General features: G+C 43.0%; 1 protein-coding gene across 2 annotated transcripts; it reads left to right on the forward strand.

Moving 5' to 3' along the window:
* Positions 1-11,208: 11,208 nt before the first annotated feature.
* On the forward strand, positions 11,209-21,649 carry LOC146713233 (antiviral innate immune response effector IFIT1-like). 2 transcript variants are annotated; one of them, XM_085452298.1, is made up of 10 exons: positions 11,209-11,301; positions 12,712-12,888; positions 13,735-13,924; positions 13,998-14,189; positions 15,609-15,836; positions 19,239-19,380; positions 19,450-19,576; positions 19,658-19,802; positions 20,120-20,167; positions 20,835-21,649. In XM_085452298.1, the coding sequence occupies exons 1-10, from the start codon at positions 11,297-11,299 to the stop codon at positions 21,045-21,047; spliced, it is 1,467 nt and encodes a 488-aa protein (XP_085308424.1). In that variant the 5' UTR covers positions 11,209-11,296; the 3' UTR covers positions 21,048-21,649. The 2 variants fall into 2 exon arrangements, with proteins under 2 accessions (XP_085308424.1, XP_085308425.1); XM_085452299.1 differs by having other exon boundaries at positions 19,453-19,576.
* Positions 21,650-22,617: the final 968 nt, after the last annotated feature.

The raw sequence follows: 22,617 nt of genomic DNA on the forward strand, positions 1-22,617 counted from the left end.
GAGAGTGGACTCAGCAGGCAGTGGATCAGAACCACAGATCTCTGACTAAAACAGACCCTGTACTGTGGCCTGATTTGAATTTCAAATGTGCAAACAAAGTTTCTCCTCTGCTGTTATCTCTCATCTTATCTGTGTACTCTCTCCTTTGTGTGATGGCTCTGCGCAGTCAGAGCAAATAAACCAAAGAAGTTTAACTGAGGCTGTTTCAGATTGAGGGGATTGGTGATTGTAAGTTATCTCTAGCTCTCTTTTGAAGAGGGGAGATGTTTATTTATGGACTTCTACTATTTATGTGAGAAACGCTCTTCAATCATATTTAATAAAAACAGAGTGGTGAATCAGAGGAGGCGCATCTCTCAGCATTCATCAGCACTGCTACACACACACACACACACACACACACACACACACACACACACACACACACACACACACACACACACACACACACACACACAGAGTATGTAATCCTGTCTCATCATGTCTGGAATGCAGTTCAACCATTTCTTAGAAAACCATGAGAGTTTATGATGTTTCATAACAACACACGTTGGCACTGACTGATTTGTAGTTTGAGTGTCCTGTTTTACTCTCAGTCATTACAAACATTTTAAACAAAGTTGCTGATAACAAGCAGCTCAACTAGTTCTGAGTTTTCAGCATGATGCTGTGTTTATTTAGAAGCACTGCTAACCATTATTGTTCTCAGATACATGTCTAACTGCAAAACAAATTAAAGAATAACGTTTTATAAAAATTACTGTTTATTAAAACAAAAAACAATTACTTCTTTTTTGTAAATAAACAGGTATTTGTATGGTTCTTATGCACAGATTTTTGTTTATTTATTTATTTCAGGTTTAAAATGTATAAAATGATATTATTGACTGGCAGTACATCCCATGCAGATTTAGCTCCTTAAAGAAAAGCAAACAAATAATTTCAACACACTGTAATAACCAAATATGTGTTTTGTTGCCTGGAGGCAGTACCATGCTGCAGACAGCACTGTGAACACAAAATAAACCTAATAAAATGAGATTTATAATTCCAAATAATGTTTCCAACGATGTTTTTAAGATGAAAAGATGTAGAAATGGACTACATCATGTTAGCTAGTAGACTATTTAGCATTGAAACCAGATGAAACAGTAGCAACGGTTAAAATGCTGTAAAATGCAAGAACAGAAACGTCACAGCAACAATAAAACAACATATTTAATTAATAAAAATAAGACTAAACAAAGAAATCATGGAGGAAACTTCAGAACATGTACAGTGACCAACATCATATGCTTCATAAGCAGGTGTGATGCAGCAGTGTCCTGAAGGTTTATTTATTTAACATGTTTGAATGTTCAGTCTCTTTTCTACAAAACTCAACAAAAAGGAATCAAAGCTAAATGTGGAACATGACCGTCTCTCTCTCTCACTGCAAACCTGCTGCTGCAGTCGCAGAGACACAAACAAACCACCTGAGCTCAGCTCCAGGCACAAAGAGATAAACTGTCAAGGATTAGCATTATTTGTTTAAGTATGTAAAGATTTAGATATCATTTGAACAATAAAGACCTAAAAGATCTATGACTCGAGGTATAAACAAAATAGATGAAAGCTGTAATGAGTATTTTTCACAGGCTGCCAGGAAACAGTTTAGTTTTTGCTTTTTCTACTTTAAACACAACCATGTGTGTCAATGAGTGTGGACTGTTTATGTTAATGTGGTTTGAAATGGGATATTTTTCTTTCACTGATCTGTTGTTAGTTCAAACCAGTGCACAGAAAAGGAAACACATAGCTGCCCTTTACCCTCTTAGGCTGTTGTGTAATCCCATTGACTGAGTGTAAGAAAGAAGACACTCTCACTCTCTCCTCACTCTTTCTGACAGCAACAAATATGTGAAAGCAAACATGAGCTTTGCTGCAGGATTTCCTTTTTATTTATACTTGTATAAAAGTGAGTTGATTGAAAAGTGAATGATTGAATCTGCAGACTAACAGAGCAGGAAAAAATAAATGTGTAACTGAGTAAAGAAAGAAAAAGTTTGTGCCTGAATGACTCAGCACCTCCTTCAAGCTGGAAAGACTTTCTTCTTTCACAAGACTGCACAAACCCAGAGTTGAAACCTTTCTCACAGTCCTTTCAGGGTTTACACAGACACAACAGTTACTCTACACTTTCTAAAGGTTTCTTTAATTTGATACTGTAAGCATGGCCAGGACTAACTGACTCATCTTCAGGTTAGATGAATCAGTACCACATGTCTGAGTAAAACATCCACTGTGTATCCACTGAATTTAAAATGTGGATACACAGTTTGCACTCTGTGTGTCAGAACTGTTTTATTTGCTTAATACTTCAGGATCCAAGATAAGTATAAGTGAAGGTTTTTAGTACACAGGGGATTTCAATAGTTCGTATGATTCATTAAGAAAAAAATATAAAGGCTCTTGGGCAAAAAAAAGTAAAGCAGTAAGTGTAGGAGAGGGGGAGGGCTACAACTAAACTGTAGCAGCCTCAGAACTGATTCACTGTGTCTGCGAGTATAAAAAACACTGCTCTTATAAACAGGACAGACATTTATGTGTTTGTCATATTTTGTAACATTTACGATGTTTATTCTGCTTTTTAATTGTATTTGATAAACCCAGAGTGTTGGCTCGCAGGAGGAGTGTTTGAATGGGATATGTGGGAGAGTATGCAGTATAAGTACAACTGTAGCTGTATTTAGAAAAAGAAAAACTCTAAGACAGAAAAGGAGAAGTAAAGCAGTAAGTTTCGTTTTACAAGAAATAAGCGTGAGGGAGTGTTGGTCTACACTCTGCAGAAGTCTGTCAGACAGAAACGGCAGAACATTTTTTCTGTTCACAGAAGACAAACATATATAACAGCTATATTTGGAGGCCCTCTAGAGGTAAGAAGTCAGATAGACTTCTCTTATAAATAGGACAGACATTTATGTCTGTGTTTGTAACATTTATGGCGTTCATAGACATGGACAAAATTGTTGGCACCCCTCAGTCAATGAAAGAAAAACTCACAATGGTCACAGAAATAACTTTAATCTGGCAAAAGTAATAATAAATAAAAATTCTATAAATGTTAACCAATGAAAGTCAGACATTGCTTTTCAACCATGCTTCAACTGAACTATTTAAAAAATAAATACATATCGTCCTTCAAAAAAGGCGCCACTCCGACAGCCAAACCCATCTGTTCTCTGATTGGATTGTTACATTTGTGATTGACATGATATTGACCAATCAGATGAAAGAAAGAAACATAGGGTCAAAATCCGTACTTGTAACTTGCACGTTTTCCACACACAAATCTTTTTTTATGCACACAAATCTTTTTTACACATACAAATCCTGATTTTCAAGTACAAAATATTTATGACCACATTTTGAGCCCATACTCTCAGCACCACATCCAGAACACCTTGGATTTTGTTGAGAAGGTGAGAGATGTCATTATGGAGGCAGATGAAACCGTGGTCTCGTACGACGTTACATCACTTGCATCCCAGTCACAGAAGCGTTGGAGGTAGTCCGTAAGAGATTACAGGATGACACCAACCTCAGCAGCAGGACCACTCTCAGCATCGACCGAGTGTGTTTGCTTTTGGAACTGTGTCTTCATTCCACCTCTGTCACATACAAGGGTCAGTTCTACAGGCAGAAACATGGGTGTGCCATGGGCTCCCCAGTTTCACCCATCGTGGCCAATTTGTACATGGAAGAAGTGGAAAAGAGGGCTTTGCTATCCTACCCCGGAACACCACCAAGCCATTGGTTCAGATATGTGGATGACACCTGGGTGAAAATCAAATCTCAGGACGTACCACAATTCACAGATCACATTAACTCTGTGGACCGACACATCAAATTCACCAGGGAGGATATGAAAAGTGGCAGGTTAGCCTTCTTAGACTGTGAGAGTTCCATCAGTAATGGGGGACATCTAAAAGCTGACGTGTACCGTAAACCTACACATACGGATCAGTATCTAAGGTTTGACTTTCATCATCCACTGGAGCACAAACTGGGTGTCATCAGGACACTACAACACAGAGCGAACACCATCCCCACTGACACAGCGGCCAGGGAGGCAGAAGGACAGCACATCAAGAAGGCCCGGAGTAAATGTGGTTATCCCAGCAGGACTTTTGTCAAAGCTGGAAAGGCACCTAAAGAAAGCTCCAGCTAATCCAGGAGAGAAGGACAACTGCTGCACAAGCGAAAACCTGTAGTGATCCCGTATATGTCCGGAGTATCGGAGCAGTTGAGACGCATTTTTTCTAAACGCCGCGTCTCTGTGGCTTTTAAACCCTAAAACACGCTTCGCCAAAAATTGATCCACCCAAAGGATCGGGTCCCCCGACACAAACAGAGTAACATAGTGTACGCTGTTAAGTGCCAGGAGGATTGGCAGGATTTATGCAGTGGGGCAAAAAAGTATTTAGTCAGCCACCGATTGTGCAAGTTCCCCCACTTAAAATGATGACAGAGGTCAGTAATTTGCACCAGAGGTACACTTCAACTGTGAGAGACAGAATGTGAAAAAAAAATCCATGAATCCACATGGTAGGATTTGTAAAGAATTTATTCGTAAATCAGGGTGGAAAATAAGTATTTGGTCACCTCAAACATGGAAAATCTCTGGCTCTCACAGACCTGTAACGTCTTCTGTAAGAAGCTTTTCTGTCCCCCACTCGTTACCTGTATGAATGGCACCTGTTTGAACTCATCATCTGTATAAAAGACACCTGTCCACAGCCTCAAACAGTCAGACTCCAAACTCCGCCATGGCCAAGACCAAAGAGCTTTCGAAGGACACCAGGAAAAGTATTGTAGACCTGCACCAGACTGGGAAGAGTGAATCTACAATAGGCAAGCAGCTTGGTGTGAAAAAATCAACTGTGGGAGCAATCATCAGAAAATGGAAGACATACAAGACCACTGATAATCTCCCTCGATCTGGGGCTCCACGCAAGATCTCATCCCGTGGGGTCAAAATGATCATGAGAACGGTGAGCAAAGATCCCAGAACCACACGGGGGGACCTGGTGAATGACCTGCAGAGAGCTGGGACCAAAGTAACAAAGGTCACCATCAGTAACACACTACAACGGCAGGGAATCAAATCCCGCAGTGCCAGACGTGTTCCGCTGCTGAAGCCAGTGCATGTCCAGGCCCATCTGAAGTTTGCCAGAGAGCACATGGATGATACAGCAGAGGATTGGGAGAATGTCATGTGGTCAGATGAAACCAAAGTAGAACTTTTTGGTATAAACTCAACTCGTCGTGTTTTTTTGTTTGTTTTTTTTTTCACTTTTATTGTCACATCACATGTGCAGGCACACTGGCACAGCACATGCGAGTGAAATTCTTGTGTGCGAGCCCCACAAGCAACAGAGATGTGCAAACACAACAACACAAACGAGCAAAATACAAGAATGGCCAACCTGAAACTAATAAATATATGTACAATATATAATAGTGTATGCATTTCTGGATGTGTATACTAAATATTATCCTACGTGTGTGTGTGTGTGTGTGTGTGTGTGTGTGTGTGTGTGTGTGTGTATACACATTTTTACAAATTAAATAGTAAAAAAAATAATAAAATAAAATATATAAAAATATACAGAGTTGAATATGTGCAAAACAGTGGCATTACTGTACAGTGTGTAGTGCATAATGTTGAAGTTCCAGTAGTGAAGCTGAGGTGTCTATGACGTGTTCAGCAGTCTGATGGCCTGATGGAAAAAGCTGTCTCTCAGTCTGCTGGTACGGGACCGGATGCTGCAGAACCTCCTTCCTGATGGAAGCAGTCTGAACAGTTTATGGCTGGGGTGACTGGAGTCCTTGATGATCCTCCCCGCTTTCCTCAGGCAGCGCTTCCTGTAGATGTCTTGGAGGGAGGGAAGCTCACCTCCAATTATCCGTTCAGAGCACCGCACTACTCGCTGGAGAGCTTTGCAGTTGTAGGCGGTGCTGTTGCCATACCAGGTGGTGATGCATCCAGTGAGGATGCTCTCAATGGCACAGTGATAGAAGGTCCTGAGGATGCGGGGGCTCATGCCGAATCTTTTCAGTCTCCTGAGAAAGAAGAGGCGCTGCTGCGCCTTCTTCACTGTTTTGTTTGTGTGTACTGACCACGTAAGATCCTCAGCCAGATGTACTCCAAGGAACCGGAAGCTGCTCACTCTCTCCACAGCAGCGCCGTTGATGGTGATGGGGGTGTGTACTTCTCTGCACCTCCGGAAGTCCACTATCAACTCCTTTGTCCTTGCGACGTTGAGGATGAGATGGTTGTCTTGACACCAGTGGGTCAGGGCGCTGACCTCCTCCCTGTAAGCCGTCTCATCACCGTTGGTGATAAGACCCACCACTGTAGTGTCGTCCGCAAACTTCACAATGATGTTGGAGTTGTTAGTGGCTGTGCAGTCGTAGGTGTAGAGTGAGTATAGGAGAGGGCTCAGTACACACCCCTGTGGAGCACCAGTGTTCAGTGTGATGGGGGATGAGGTGATGCTGCCCAGTCTGACCACTTGGCGTCTGTCAGACAGGAAGCTAAGGATCCAGCTGCAGAGGGAGCTGCTCAGTCCTAGATCCTGCAGTTTCCTGTCCAGCTTCGAGGGAACGATGGTATTGAATGCTGAGCTGTAATCTACAAACAGCATCCTCACATACGTGTCTCTCTTCTCCAGGTGTGACAGGGCAGTGTGTAGTGTCAGGGCTATGGCATCATCAGTGGACCTGTTGTGGCGGTATGCAAACTGTAGAGGGTCCAGTGAGTCGGGTAGTGCAGAGCAGATGAAGTCCCTGACCAGCTTCTCGAAGCATTTCCTCACGATGGGGGTCAGGGCTACAGGTCGCCAGTCGTTCAATGAGGAGATGGTGGAGGATTTGGGTACAGGGACGATGGTGGCCATTTTGAAGCAGGCTGGGACTACAGACAGAGAGAGGGAAAGGTTGAAGATGTGTGTGAACACTCCAGCCAGCTGAGCAGCGCATGACTTGAGGACGCGGCCGGGAATTCCGTCCGGACCAGTAGCTTTGCGCGCGTTCACCTTCCTGAAGCACCTCCGCACATCCTCCTCAGACACAGTGTGCGCACTGATGTCATCCGCGGTGCGCACACTGTCCGGTCTCATGGTGTTCGCTGTGTCGAATCTAGCGTAGAATACGTTTAGATCCTCACACAGAGAGGCCGTGGTCTGCGGTGTGCTGGTTTTCCCTCTAAAGTCTGTTTAGTCCCTGCCACATACTCCGAGGGTTGTCAAACTGTTGCTCCACCCTGTCCCTGTACTCACGTTTGGCTGCTTTGATCGTCTTCCGGAGTTGGTAATGTGAGTGTTTGTAGTCCGATGTGTTCGCGGAGGCAAAGGCGGTGTTCCGTGCCGCCAGTGCCGCGCGAACATCTCCGTTAATCCAGGGTTTTTGATTTGGGAAGGATTTAACTGTTCTGGATGGGACGACATCTTCCACGCATTTCCTGATAAATCCACAGACTGAGTCTGTGTATTCATCAATGTCTTTAGCGGCTACGTGAAACATTTCCCAGTCCGCGTGATCAAAACAGTCCCGCAGCGCAGACTCCGATTGGTCCGTCCAACAGTGCACCGCCCTCCGGGTTGGAGCTTCCTGTTTCAGCTTCTGCCTGTAGGCGGGCAGGAGCAGGATGGAGCGGTGATCTGATTGGCCGAATGGGGCGCGGGGGAGGGCTTTGTACGCATCCCGGAAAGAGGTGTAACAGTGGTCGAGTAGCCGGTTTCCACGTGTGTTAAAAAGAATGTGTTGATGGAGTTTTGGTGAGACTTTCTTCAGGTTTCCCTTATTAAAGTCTCCGGCTGTGATAAACGCTGCCTCTGGGTGTGTGGTTTCCTCGCTGCTGATCGCGCTGTACAGTTCCCTGAGTGCTCGGTCAGTGTCGGCTTGTGGGGGAATGTAAACAGCCGTAATAATCACTGCTGTAAATTCCCTCGGTAGCCAGAATGGCCGGCACTTAATCATCAGGTACTCCAGGTCCGGTGAGCAGAAGGATTTGACCGGGTGCACGTTCGCATAATCACACCAGCTGTTGTTGATCATGAAACATACACCACCGCCTCTGCTTTTCCCAGTAAGATCCTGTGACCTGTCCGCGCGGTGCACAGAGAACCCCGGCAGTTGTATTGCTGAGTCCGGTACCTTGTCCGATAGCCAGGTTTCTGTGAGGCAGATCACGCAGCAGTCCCGCATCTCTCGCTGGAATGAGATCCATGCCCGAAGCTCGCACAGCTTGTCCTCCAGAGACTGCACATTAGCCAGTAATAAACTGGGTAACGGTGGTCTGTAAGTGCGCCGTCTCAGTCGAACCAGAACGCCAGATCTTCTCCCTCTGCGTCGGCGTTTGCGGCCTCCAAACGCCGACGGAGGACGAAGAATACTGAGTTGCATCCCAAGAACACCATACCTACTGTGAAGCATGGGGGTGGAAACATCATGCTATGGGGCTGTTTTTCTGCCAAGGGGACAGGACGACTGATCCGTGTTAAGGACAGAATGAATGGGGCCATGTATCGTGAGATTTTGAGCCAAAACCTCCTTCCATCAGTGAGAACTTTGAAGATGAAACCAGGCTGGGTCTTCCAACATGACAATGATCCAAAACACACCGCCCGGGCAACAAAGGAGTGGCTCCGTAAGAAGCATTTGAAAGTCCTGGAGTGGCCTAGCCAGTCTCCAGACCTCAACCCCATAGAAAATCTGTGGCGGGAGTTGAAAGTCCGTGTTACTCGGCAACAGCCCCAAAACATCACTGCTCTCGAGAAGATCTGCATGGAGGAATGGGCCAAAATACCAGCTACTGTGTGTGCAAACCTGGTAAAGACCTATAGTAAACGTTTGACCTCTGTTATTGCCAACAAAGGTTATGTTACAAAGTATTGAGTTGTATTTTTGTTATTGACCAAATACTTATTTTCCACCCTGATTTACGAATAAATTCTTTACAAATCCTACCATGTGGATTCATGGATTTTTTTTTTCACATTCTGTCTCTCAAAGCTGAAGTGTACCTCTGGTGCAAATTACTGACCTCTGTCATCATTTTAGGTGGGGGAACTTGCACAATCGGTGGCTGACTAAATACTTTTTTGCCCCACTGTACATCAGGGAAACCAAACAACCTCTGGCGAAGCGGATGGCACAACACAGAAGAGCTACCTCGTCAGGCCAGGACTCTGCAGTCTGTTTACACCTACAGGCCAGTGGACACTCTTTCTATGATGAGGATGTACACATCCTGGACAGGGAGGAACGCTGGTTTGAGCGCGGAGTCAAAGAGGCTATTTACATGAAAAGGAAAAAACCATCACTGAATCGAGGAGGGGGCCTAAGGGTACATCTTTCGCCATCTGACAATGCTGTGATTGCAGCCATTCCCCAACTCTCTGTGAATGGTACTCATGGCCATTGATCAGTGGGCTTTGGTCAGTGGTTGTTGATCAATGGTCATGATCCTTCAGTGGGCTGGTTTCAGTCATTATGCAAATGTACTGTTTATAAGATCGGGGAAACCTGCAGTTAGCTGAGACTGAAGAAGTCACTTGGATGAGTGATGAAACGTTTGTCCCACAAAATGCTATGCCCAGATGAACAGAATCAACTTTTGGAGATGCTAACTAAAATGCTCATTCATAACGAAGAAAGCTTTGTAACTATCCCCATAGGAAGGTGAGTCTTGGAGGGGAATAGAGGTCCGGGTGAGGCTTAGCCAGTTCGCGTACACTCACTGTGAAGTGTTGGGCAGGGAGGCAGGCAGGCGTATAGCGCCAAGAACAGAAAACAAACCAGCGACAGGAAATTGTCATGGTTACTGACAACAAGATCCAACCCTCAGAGAAGCTGCAGTGGAGACTAGACAGGATCGGATTGAAAAGAAAGAAAGAAAAAACACTGAAGAGGATTTACTGAGCTATGACTCTCACTAACGTGGGTTAGCTGACATTCCGGCGAGCAACGTTCGAGAATGCTGGTCTTAAGAGTCGGCCAGCTGATTGCAGGTGCCACAAACGAGGGGGTGTGGTGACTCTGCCCAGTGATGGGTAGACTGGGTGGGTTTACTGTTACCTGTGCTTATGTTGTTTGTTGCTGTAGTTTTCCTACTGTGCTCTTTTCATTTTGCTTGTTTGTTTTTCAGCAGTTGGCGAAGCAGATTTTTAGTGATTTTCTCACTATCCCTCTTCTCCCCTCTTGTTCTTTCTCTCTCCTTCTGTTTACTTTACTCCCAACTTCTCTTTTCTTCTTATTTCTCTTTCCTGTCCCCGAGTCCGTCCGTTCTGATTGTATTAACTTGAAATAAGAATAAATAATAAAGCTTGAATAAACTATGACAATCAAGTGGACCAGTATAGCAAAAGGACCACTTGTGGAAAAAATGAGAAGAAAAAATAATTAAATGTCGATGTAATTTATTAAAACTGGAAATAAATACTTTATTGCATGTTTTCAATAAAATAAATAGACATTTAATTGTTTATCTATTTATTAATTAATTCCAGTTTCAGTTAATTATTATCATATTTTATTCATTCATTTTGAAACTCCTGGCCCTCTTTTTCTACCTTTTAAAAAAAACTTATTTTTTTACTTGAGCAAAGAAGTTGAATCTGTACTTCAGCTTTTACTTGAGTATTTTTACTACTGGACTACAGATTGTCTGTACTTTTGCCACCTCCGATGGTATCTGTATTATTTGTGGTGGTTTTCAGAAACTAGAAAGTTGCTGCGAAGCTATTGTGGACTCACGTCATGCTACAAGAAACAGCCCCTCTCTTCCTCAGAAAAAATACAGATAAATCGCTTATTTACAGATCAATGGCTGATCAGTGATCTTTGGTGACGCTTTCAGCTGAGATGCAGAAACGAAACCTAACGTTCTCTCGTGGTGCCTTCATAAACAACTCCTGAGGTCATGTAAAACAGAAAGCCCAGCCTTCTCGTCGGTACGCTTTCCTCCTGTCTCAAATGTGTGTCTCCCGTCTCCTAACATCCTTTATATTTATGGCTATTACATTCACGAGAGGAGAGGAGAGGAGAGGAGAGGAGAGGAGAGGAGAGGAGAGACACGAGCAGATGGATTCTCACTTTTACTTGTTTTCAGCGGGGCCCTGAAGGCAGCAGGAGCAGGGGTGTGTGGTTTGTGTAACTGAGGTGACAGCTTCACAGATCGGTCCACGCACTCTTTGTGTTCAGTCATCACTTTGCTCAGTCTGAGGAGGAGGAGGTCTCTGTGTGCTCCAACATGAGGTCAGTCTGCCAAACCTTTGATAAATAATCGGTCATTTATCACAAATTGTCCACCTGATGGACTTTAAATCCAGCAGTAGTTTAGTTTACCTGGCGCTCAGGTGCACGCAGAGGGATACAAAGTAACACAGTCCAGGAGTCTGTGAATCAGAGGAAGAGGAAAAAGTGGAGGTTATAAAATTATAAACCTGTTATGTAATAATAATAATCTGTGCTGCAGGTATCGATTATTTTAGTAAACAAATATTCTATCAGTCAAATAAGAAACAAAATAAAATTAATAACCTCCCACTTGGGTATCAAAATCCACACAATTTAGCCCTGATTGCTCACCACTACCTTGCATGCATGTTCGAGTCCGTGTCCCTGCTTGCCTACTTCAGTGCTTAACTCTTCAACAATATTAATTCCACATCATGAACACTGGTAACTAAAAAAACACGGGCAACTGATGCATCTTGTCAGGGTCCTGGGTTTTTTGATGAAGTGTTTTGAGTTTCCTGTGTTTTTTGTCACTTTGTGTTGTAAGTTATGTCCTCATTGTTGGTCTTCAGTTACTCCCTTAAATTTAGTTTTCTTGTGCTCCATGCCTAGTATTTCCGTCTGTGTATTTTGGTCCTTAGAGTGCTCTGCCTTATGGTTTATATCTCTGTGTTTCTTAGTTGCTCTGTCTCCACGGTGTCAAGTTCACGTCTCAGTGTTGTACTTCCTGTTTTACTTTGAAGGTCTGTCTCATGTGCGTGCATCCTGCTTTGCTTCCTTGTCTCGTCAGTTCTGATTTCTCCCAGCTGTGCCCTCCTTCTGTCTCATTCCCCTCGTTACTTCACAGTGTATTTAAGCCCTGTGTTTCTCTGAGTCAGTGTCGCGTTGTCCCTCATGTTGTGTGTTACTTGTGTGCCTCACTGTGAAGTTTAGTTTTGTATCCTTTCCTCAAGTCTGAAATAAAGCGGTGCTTTTGAGTTTATTTCCCGTGTCCCCGTGAGTTTGTGTTTGGGTCCTCTCCTGCCTGAACACAGCTGAAACATGACACATCTTACATCAATAACTAGACATTTTAACACTGGCATGTGATCAAATGAATTAAACGTTGTATCACAACATTAGCTGTCCCCCTGTGTTTGTGTCTCACTCCAAATCTAAGGTTTCTTCTGGTTCCTCAGTGTGAAATTCAAACCACAGGTCTACTTCACATCACTGCTTTCATTGGTTGATCACACAAACTGAATTTTTATCAAGGAGAGGAGCTGGGAAGTGTGGGTGAACTGGCATGAGAGTTTCTGAGTGAGGATGTTTGATCATGTGCTGGTTGTAGTGTGTCAGAGCACTGAGTGAGCCTTGGTTCAGCCAGTCCTGGTTTGATGCTCTCCCTCTGATGCTCCTCACAGCGTTTTCTTTGTGACTCTCTTACAGTGAAGATAGCAGCGCTCTGCTCAGCAGGCTGCAGCAGTTGCAGTGTCACTTCACCTGGGATCTGAAGCTGGACGTATCCCCGAAAAAACTGATCACCCGAACAGAGATCGACATAGAGTTTCATCAGAGTCCGTATAAAGGAGCAGGTTGCTTCTACAGCCTCTTGGCTTATTTCAGGTACAGTTTCTGTAGCTGTCTGATGAAAGAAAAGCTAAAGTGGATTTATTCTGCTCATTCAAATCTCAACATTTTTATTTCTGGGACTCTGCTACAGAAGAGAAGAGCTAACATTAGCCAGAAGAAAGACAGTTTTTCTCACTGAAGTCTGTCTGACCAAAGAGAAATTTGACTGTCAAAGGAAACAGTGGTCAGCATCAGCAGGATTTATATTTGAATGATAGAGAGATAGTTTTGTTTTCAGGATCAGATCCAACCCTGAGCTGTGTTTCTTCTGCTAATGTTACCTATCAGCAGTGCTCCTGCTGCTAACACAGATGAATTTTATTTCACATTACAACGTTTTGTCTGGAGTAGATATGGCTGGCTCACATTCAACTCACTTCATAAGTTAACAATATAAATAAACAATCACCAGATTTATGCAGCTTAGCAAATACAGCTAGAAGAAAAACTTTAGCTTGCTTTACGTTTACTTCATTATTTCAACCTTAATAAGATAAGATAGAACTTTATTAATCCCTCGGGTGGGTTCCTCTGGGAAATTCGATTTCCAAAAAGCACAGCACAATAGATACACCTGATAGAAAGAGAAAACTTATTGGAGTATTGGACTGAAGTTTCTGATTCTTTAAGAAGCTTGATATAAATCTGATACCTGAAGTTTGTTTTGACTCTTGTTTTTCTGGTGGAAATGCAGTAATTATCTAACCCTGGAGTCATGAACCTCAGATAAAAACCTTAATGAATCATCAACAAGTGTTAGTTGAACCCTCAAGTCAGTTTCTTGTCAGGTGTTGTAAACACCAGATGTGGAACAGCTGTTGATGACCTGTTGGTCCTCAGGTATCTTCAGGATCAACGAGAGGAAGCGCTGTCACTTTTAAACCAATCAGAGGAGACTATCAGGGAGAGTTACGGTGATGAGAGTGAGAGGCGGCTGATTGTGACATATGGAGACATGGCCTGGCTGAAATATCACGATGGAGACTTTGCACAGTCACAAAGCTACTGTCAGAGAGTCGAGGACATACTGGTATGTAAACCAATCAGATCAAACATGATGATCACTGCTGTTGAACATCTGACGCTTCCTTCTCCCTCTGCAGGTGAAGTATGCCACTGGTTCATCAGGAAGTCTCCTCCCAGAGGTGTATGGGGAACAAGGCTGGGCCTATTTCAAGGTGTCGAGGTCTTCTATATCAAAAGCCATCGACTGTTTTCGTAAAGCACTTGAGGTACAGACTCATGATGTTGAGTGGAACACCTGCTACGCTGTTGTCCTCTTTTGCGGAGAACAGGTCAGTTTTATGATAAGAATTCTTTATTTATTCATAAGGAACCCCATCAACTTGAACAATAGTGGTTGCTAATCTTCCTGGGGCCCAAGCCATCAAGTATAATATAATAAAACATTATAAAATAAAGATGATTGTAATACAGATGCAAAACATCCACATAATTTGGCTCTTACATCCACAATAATCGTAAAAATATAAGCATTGAGGCACAATACATGTGGAAAACAGGTCACAACATTACCCACTTACAATATTTACAATATTTATTAAAACTGTATAAATAGGCTTTTAAATGTTTTTTTAATTATGAATAGTCACTAGTTCTCTAATTGCATAAGGCAGTTTATTCCACTTAAAAGATGCTCTGAATGTAACAGAGTTTTTCAAAAAGTTACTTTTTGCTCAAGGAATCTCTAAATTGCTAAAAATGATGTAGCATAATTATGTAGTTTATCTGGATACTGCAGCTGAGCACAGAAGAAATGTGGTGTATTTAACAGTATTGCTTTCTTTACAAATAAAAGTAAGTCATAGTTTAATTTAGCTTTTACTGGAAGGCAAAAAAGTTTATTGTGCTTTTAAAGGATACTGGTATAGTATCAACATCTTAACACTAAGGATGAAGAGTTTATTATCTTATATGGGTCCTCCTCAATTCAATTCAAATTCTTTATTGTTCCACAAGGGGAAATTAGTTTAGCAGCAGGATAAAAGTAAACAGAACAATAATATGAAATAATAATGACAATAGTGATAGAAAGTCCAAGGACAGTTATTTGCCATTAAGGAGACAAGATGCAAGGGATAAAAGAAACCTGGAGTCTTTTGGTCTTCCTCTGAGGTGCTCTAAAACAGCGCCCGGAAGACAACAACTCAAACTCACTGTGAAGTGGATGGTTCACACAATTAATAATAGAATGAGCCTTACTCAGCACATTTCTATTGTAAATGGCCAAAAGTCCATCGTGCCAATGCCCTGAAATTTTGCGAGCAGTTTTTACCAGAAGTCCCAACCGATTCTTATTCCTCACCGTCAGGTTACCAAACCAGGCAGCGATACAAAAAGACATCACAGATTCGATAAAACTTCTATAAAACAAAGAAACATCTGAGATGAGACATTAAAAGATCTCATTTTACTTAAAAAGAACAGTCTTTGTTGAACCTTTTTAGTAGTGGCATCAGCATGAGATTCAAAACACAGTTTATGGTCAAGTCAATCAGCAGCTTTAATGACAGTAGGTGATGAGCTATAAGAGGACTTCCTAAAATTGAGACAGCACCAAATGATGAGAGTAAACTTTAGGGCTCCTTCAGTGGCCTCAGTTACTTCAGCGTCAGTATATTTTTTAGAAGTTTCAATGACTAATATTTATTCAAGCAAAAGAAACTGTGGACTAACCAGTTTCTCATCTGCAGTGGGTTTTAGAAAACTTACAGGAAGATGAGGAATCCCAGGCCATCAAACAGCTTCGCTTTGCATTGGAGATCAATCCAAATAACGCTGCTCTGCAGTGCACGCTGGGCGCAAAGCTGGCAGCCTATAAGAAATACGAAGAGGCTGAGAGTCTGGTGAAGAAAGCACTAGAAAATGATCCTGATAACCCTCATATCATCCGCCACTCAGGAAAATACTTACGTGATCGGGTAAGTCTGCAACTTTGGTCTTATAAATTCTTACTTCTGCTCACTGGGTCTTTGGCTTAGTAACAGCAGACCAAACAAAAGTTAGGAAATCCGTCTGTAGAGACTCATCCTCAGTTTTTTAAAAACGTTTTCTTCATAGAAACTATTCTAACATTATTTACAGTATGTCAAGGCACCTACAGTGTTATACTTAGAAATGAATTCAATGTTAACAACTTGGTGACAGTGGGGAGAAGAGAACGCCAACAGACTCCAACTCTGCTTGAACCGAGGGTAAAGGTACCAGATGATAGAAGTCCAAGATTCTAGTCTGGGAATCTTCCTGGGCCCACCATTCATGCCATTAGCTTCTGTCTATAAATGAAAGCACATTCACCATCCACTTTAAGGCATCCTCAACCATACAAGCCTTAATAGAGCATCATCAACAGCAGCCAGGTCAATAAAGACACTTTATTTAAAGGTTATAAAACCTGTCCTCATATGACTCCAAAAGTTTGGTGTTCATTTTTGGCTCCTGGGAATTTTTAGAACAACTCTGTGATCTCTGGGGATGCTGGCTTGCTTTAGGCCTTCATTTCCTTTCCTATTTTGTAATCCTGAACAGCTTGGGTGTTTTTGCTCTCCTTAATCCTGATACTGTATTGATTCAGGGACGAGAACAACCAGCCATTAAACCTGAGGTAGACAGTCAACTGTGGCGTCCACTGCTGCAAATTTGTATTAATGTTTTACAGGAAGTTGCATAAATTTCCCATAGTAAGTACAGACACACTGATTACATTTCAAATTTATGAATATCCATCCATCCATTCATCTTCTTCCACTTATTTCAATGTGGAGGAGCAGCGGCTCTACTCTGAGCCCCTTTTGGACGGCCAAACTCCTCACCCTATCTTAAAGTGAGAGGCCAGCCACCCTTTGGACAAACCTAATTTCTGCCCCTTGTATCTGTAATCAGATTTGGTCACTAGTCAAAGTTTGCGACCATAGGTGAGGGTAGAGACGTAGATCAACTGGTAAATAAAGAGCTTCGCTTTTATGCTCTCTCTTCACCACATCTGACCGGGGCAGCATCTGCATCACAGCAGCTGCAGGACCAATCCATCTGCCAATCTCCCCTCACTCGTGAACAAGACCCTGAGACACTTCAATTCCTCCACTTGGGGCAGTACCGTATTTTCACGACCATAAGACGCACCGTACTAAAAGGCGCAGTCTCAGTTATGTGTGCCATTACTGTATTTAACACACACATAAGGCACACCTGATTATAGGGCGCATACAAGTATGTGTGTTTAAAAATAAAGCGGGAGCAAAACTGAGTTTGGTACTCACATTTTTATTACCGGTAATTGTCATCAATCAAACCCATCGAAGTCCTCATCCTCTGTGTCTGAATTGAACAGCTGCGCTAAATCTCCATCAAACATTCCAGGTTCACTTTCTTCACCGTCAGAGTCACTTTCCGTGCCGTGCGGCTCCTCGGAAATGATGCCGGCTTTTGCGAAAGCTCGAACAACAGTGCCAGCAGACATGTTAGCCCAAACATCTAAAATCCATTCGCAAATTGTGGCGTAACTCGGCCGGCGCTGCCTTCCACTCTTAGTGAAACTGTGGTCTCCATCGGTCATCCATCGCTCCCACGCCGCTCGCAGCCTTACTTTGAACGGGCGGTTCACACCGATGTCCAGCGGTTGGAGTTCCTTTGTCAGGCCTCCCAGAATGACAGCAAGCTCACAGTTCATTTGTTTTTTCACATCGGCTGTGAGATGGGCACGCATAGAGTCACAGATCAACAGCGATGGTGATGCGTGGAAAAAACCACCTGGTCTCCTTACATACACCTCCCTCAGCCAGTCTTTCATCATTTCCTCATCCATCCAGCCCTTTTCATTTGCCTTAATGATGATTCCTGCTGGAAACTTCTCTTTAGGCAAAGTCTTTCTCTTAAAAATCACCATAGGTGGCAGTTTCTGTCCATTAGCATGGCAGCCAAGCACAACAGTAAAAGAAGACTTTTCGTGCCCCGTTGTGCGTATCGCTACCATGCTGGTCCCCTTCTTCTCCACAGTGTGACTCACCGGGATGTCAAAAGTGAGCGGGACCTCGTCCATGTTTGTGATGTGGCTGGGCTGGATGTTTTTGTCGCCGATGTGTTTGCTGCAGTAGGACCGGAAGATGGCCAGCTTTTCCTTATAATCCGCTGGAAGTTGCTGCGCTACCGTAGTCCTGGTCCGGATGGAAAAATGGCACCGTTTCATGAAACGAAAGCACCAAGACGGACCTCCTCGGAAATGTTCAATTTTCATTTCTTCTGCTAGCGAAACGGCTTTTAGTCGAATGGTGACCGTCGAAACGCTTCTCCCACTCGTTCTTTGCTCGATGATCCACCGCTCGAGTCTTTCCTCCAACTCGGGCCACCTCGCCTTATGTCCGCGGAAACTCAGCTGCGTTTTCTTGACCTGCCGGAGCTTGTTTTCTAGCTTCCTCCATTTGCGAACCATCGATTCATTAATCTTAAATTCTCTCGCCGCTGCTCGATTTCCATGTTCCTCCGCGTAGCTGATGGCCTTCAGTTTAAACTGTGCTTCATAAGCGTGTCTCTTTGCCATTTTCAGGGTTGTTAAAACAACGATGTTCCACATAATGCACATACCTGTCCTTTTATACAGGTATGTGCGATTGTCCCGGTATATGCGATCAATGCCCACACTTCACCCTTTAGCGTTCTCATGGTGTTCTCTACTACGTCCTCCTTACAACACACAGGGCGCACTGCACTATAGGGCGCGCCGCACTTTTTAAAGAAAATCTAAGGCTTTTATGTGCGCCTTATAGTTGCGAAAATACGGTAATTTGTCCCTGAATCAGAGTGGGCACTCCACCCTTTTCTGGCTGAGGACCACGGCCTCTCATTTAGAGGTGCAGATTCTAATTGCTGCCACTTCACACTTGCCTGCAAACCGCTCCAGTGCAAGTTGGAGGCCAAAACCTTATGAAGCTTATAGAACTTACACTTACAAAAGCAGAGCCGAAATCCTGATCCAGCCCTAACTATATGCTTTAGCAAAAAGGAAAGTTTTAAGCCTAATCTTAATAGTAGAGATAGTGTCTGTCTCCTGATTGTCTCCTGAGCTAGGAGTCTGGGTTCGTCTGAGTGATTCCATTCGTCTTTTTTCCCCTTTTTCTCCTTTTTTTCCCTTTTTTATAGACTTTCATGCATTTAAATATGTTGCTGGTGTGAACAAGAGAGAATTTCCTTACAAATTCATTACCTTTTCAGTGTTTGCATTTATAGCTGTTAAGAGAGTTTGAACCATTTTTCTGTTATTTTTCTTCTTCTATCCTCAAATTGATCTGAATATTTGTATCTGATAAGTGTTTTTTAATGTGTTCCAGAATCGACTGGATGAGGCTATTGTTGTGTTTGAGCGAGGACTGAAAAGGGGCGATCAATTATCTTCCTTCAACTACCAGCTGGCTCTGTGCTACAAGCAGAAAATAATTGCTGAGGAGCGTCGCAGGCGCTTCAGCAACAGAGGTACACAGAAATATACTGCATGTTGTCCTTAAATAAACACCACTCAAATCACCCTTTAATGCTCCACAGAAGAGGTGCGTAAGTGGAGGCGTATTTGTATCAGTCACCTTGAAGAATCTGTGAAGAGGAAGAGACCTTTTGTCCTGGCGTGGGCTGAACTGGCACTGCTGTGTGCAGAGGCAGGGGATATGAGCAGGTACTTGTCTAAACAAAGCTGCAGGGTTTCCTTCTTTCTTTCCTCTGGCTGTAGATTCCTCATCATCTCTTTGTTTCTCAGGGCTGAGGAGGCTTTCCAGAAGTGCTTGGAGAAGTTACCAGAGGTGGAGGAGGAAAAGGATTGTCAGACTATCCATCAGCGCTGCGGTGACTTTCTTCATTATCACAAAAAAAATGAGGCTCAAGCCATCGCTCACTATACCAAGGTAAGTTTCTAGGTGCCAGACTCTGATTGGTCCTATCTGAAGAAAAAATGAAGGTGACAGGCAGCTGATCCATCAGAGGGCAAATTACACCAAGGTGAGGCAGCTGCATGTACAGTGTTAGACATGCAGCTGCCTCTTAATGTCCCACGTTTCAACCCAAGAAGAACAAATGAAAGAAGAAAAACTAACAGGCCTTGTTTGGAGGGTGGAGGTGTCGGGGCAGTAATGTGAAACATTTCACCGCTCACATCCACCACATGACCTTAGTATGGATGGGTTTATCTTCACCATAGTCTTCTGCTGTTTTCTCTCTGCAGGGGCTGCTGATACCACTGAAAAAATATAATTGGAGACAGTGTGCTAAGGTGAGCACTAGAGACATAACAAAGGTTACGTGTTATATAAACTCGGTGTTGTTACTAACTCATGGGATGTGAGCAAAACCTCATATCAAAGCTCCCATGATGTAAATGATTTGTTCAATACCACCTACTTGTGCTCCTGAGGACTGTTTTCAACTTACGTTTTGAAAACTACTGGTGACTGTCAGTGGTACTGTCTTTCACTAGGTCTTGTGAGGAGATGTGGCATCCATCCCACTTTGGATGGAACTCCTTTCATTTCAAAAAGTCTGGCCAAATTTATGAAAACCCCCCAAGTCACTATCCAGAGTTGCAGTCTTACACACCTCTCTATAGCTTTTCTCCTTCTGTTGTCCCCCGAAAACTCTTAGAAACATTTTAAGCTGGTAATCAGGCCCCATCTTATCTTAAAGACCTTATAGTACCATATCACCCCATTAGAGCAATTCAACCTCAGATTGTGGGCTTACCTGTGGTGCCTATACTATTTAAATGTAGGATGGGAGGTAGATCCTTTAGCCTCCAGAGTTCAAATTTCAAAATGTCGCTTTTTTTAATTAAAGCATAATGTAATGTTTTCTCCCACTAAAAACGTTACACCCAGATGAACAGAATCTACTTCTTTGGAACATAAATTAATATTTCATTGTTCCTCTATTTTTTCCTGCAGAAACTGAAGCAGATCGCTGACAGGCGTCTGGCAAAGAATCGGGGTGATGGTGAAGCTCTCGCTCTGCTGGGTCAGGTGGCCAGAGCTGAGGGCGACAGGAGGAAAGCTGCTTTTTTTTATGAGAAAGCTCTGAACTGTGACAAGGACAATGAAGAGTACCTGTCTGCTCTGTGCGAGCTGCGCCTGGAGCTGCAGGGATCATCCTCTGATTAATCAGGATCACTGCAAAAACTGGCTATAACTAACTTACAATCTTACAAGGAGCCAAAAGGTATTTTAATTTTGTTTTGAGAGCGATACACTCAGAGAGAGCAGGATGGAATTCATCTTTTACAATATGTATTTTATCTCTTAGCTTCTAAATCATAAAATGTGTTATTTGCATATGTAATTTTTTGTTGTGTTCATATATCTTGGAGAAAAATGTTAAATGTTGCTCAATTTTCAACAGAAGAGTATTCAAAAACGATAAATAGGAAAGTTAGGAGAACTCAAATGAAAGTTTAAGTGTAGAAAGGAAAATCATGTCAAAATACTTTTTTGCAGAATATAACTAATGTTGATTAATTCATAAGAATAAGAGAAAATTTCCACCCTTTAACTGCAGCCAGGAGGTGGCAGCACATCTCCTTTCTTCTTAGCTTTCTACTCATCTACATGTACCCCCTTAGTGGATTTTAGTCCTGTGTTTTTTTTTCTGTACCCTCATGGTTGTATGTTTCCCTGAGTGCCTTTCTGTGTGTCTAGTTTATATTATTTCCCAGAGTAGTTTGTATTGTTTTACCAGCCAGCAAATAAAGCTGTGTTGTCTTCGCCTCCATGAGTCTGCATTTGAGTCCTCTCCTGCCTGCACACAGCCAGGAACCTGCCCAGTTTCCAGACAGTCGGTCACACACTCCCCACTCTGACCAGCTCTGCTCGAGCCTTCATGTTAAAATCTGTGTAAACAATAACCTGGCACCAGAAGTGGCTCTATATTAATTTCTATGAGGTGAAATGATTTGCTTTTTTCCGTTTGATCCCACTCACTCAAACATGCAGTATTTGATGATTAACCCCATCTTAGGAAAAGTCATGTAATGTGAGATCTTTGGGGAGGGGGGGGGGGGGGGGGGGGTTGTTTTTTCTTAAAGCTTTGAGGTTCCAGTGGTGGTTCTAGTGTTAACAGAGTGGACAGACAATACAGATACAAACAACATGATGCAGACACTAGCAGCATGTAGGAGGACTACAGGGAGGGTGTGAGACTTTTGCAGGATGGTGCAGTAACAGAAACTTGTTCCTGGATGCAGAAAAGACCCCAAACAAAACTGGTATTCGACTTCAGAGGAAAGCAGCCCATGCACACCCCGATATGACTCAAGGACACTGCTGTGGAGGTTGTGTAGCATGTAAGATTCCTGGAAGTCTGCCCTTGACCCCGTACGCCTCCTTCATTGTATAATTTAAAACAGTAAAAGTTTGCCATTACCTGAACGTCCTCATAGAAGAGCTCATCTCAACTCTGCACCTGTCCTTTCTACTTAACTTTATTCCATATTTTACGGCCTCGGATCACATACATGAGTAAAAGTAAAAATGAGATAAAAGGAAGATTTCTGCCTTTATTTCTGTTAAGAATGCTGCAGAAAACAGCTAAAGCGTCCAGATGTGCCGTTGCAGTGCAGGAAGGGTTCTGCGTAGGAAAGAAGTTAATATTTACTCTATGAAATCATGATAACATCCACTGCTTGATGGAAAAATCTCGCATTACATGGAACGTATTTTTCAGATTTAGAGATTC

The sequence above is a fragment of the Copadichromis virginalis genome, linkage group LG3, assembly GCF_057382275.1.
Source record: "Copadichromis virginalis isolate Kocher_CV1m ecotype Utaka linkage group LG3, C_Virginalis_male_GT1.1, whole genome shotgun sequence".
NCBI lineage: Eukaryota > Metazoa > Chordata > Actinopteri > Cichliformes > Cichlidae > Copadichromis > Copadichromis virginalis.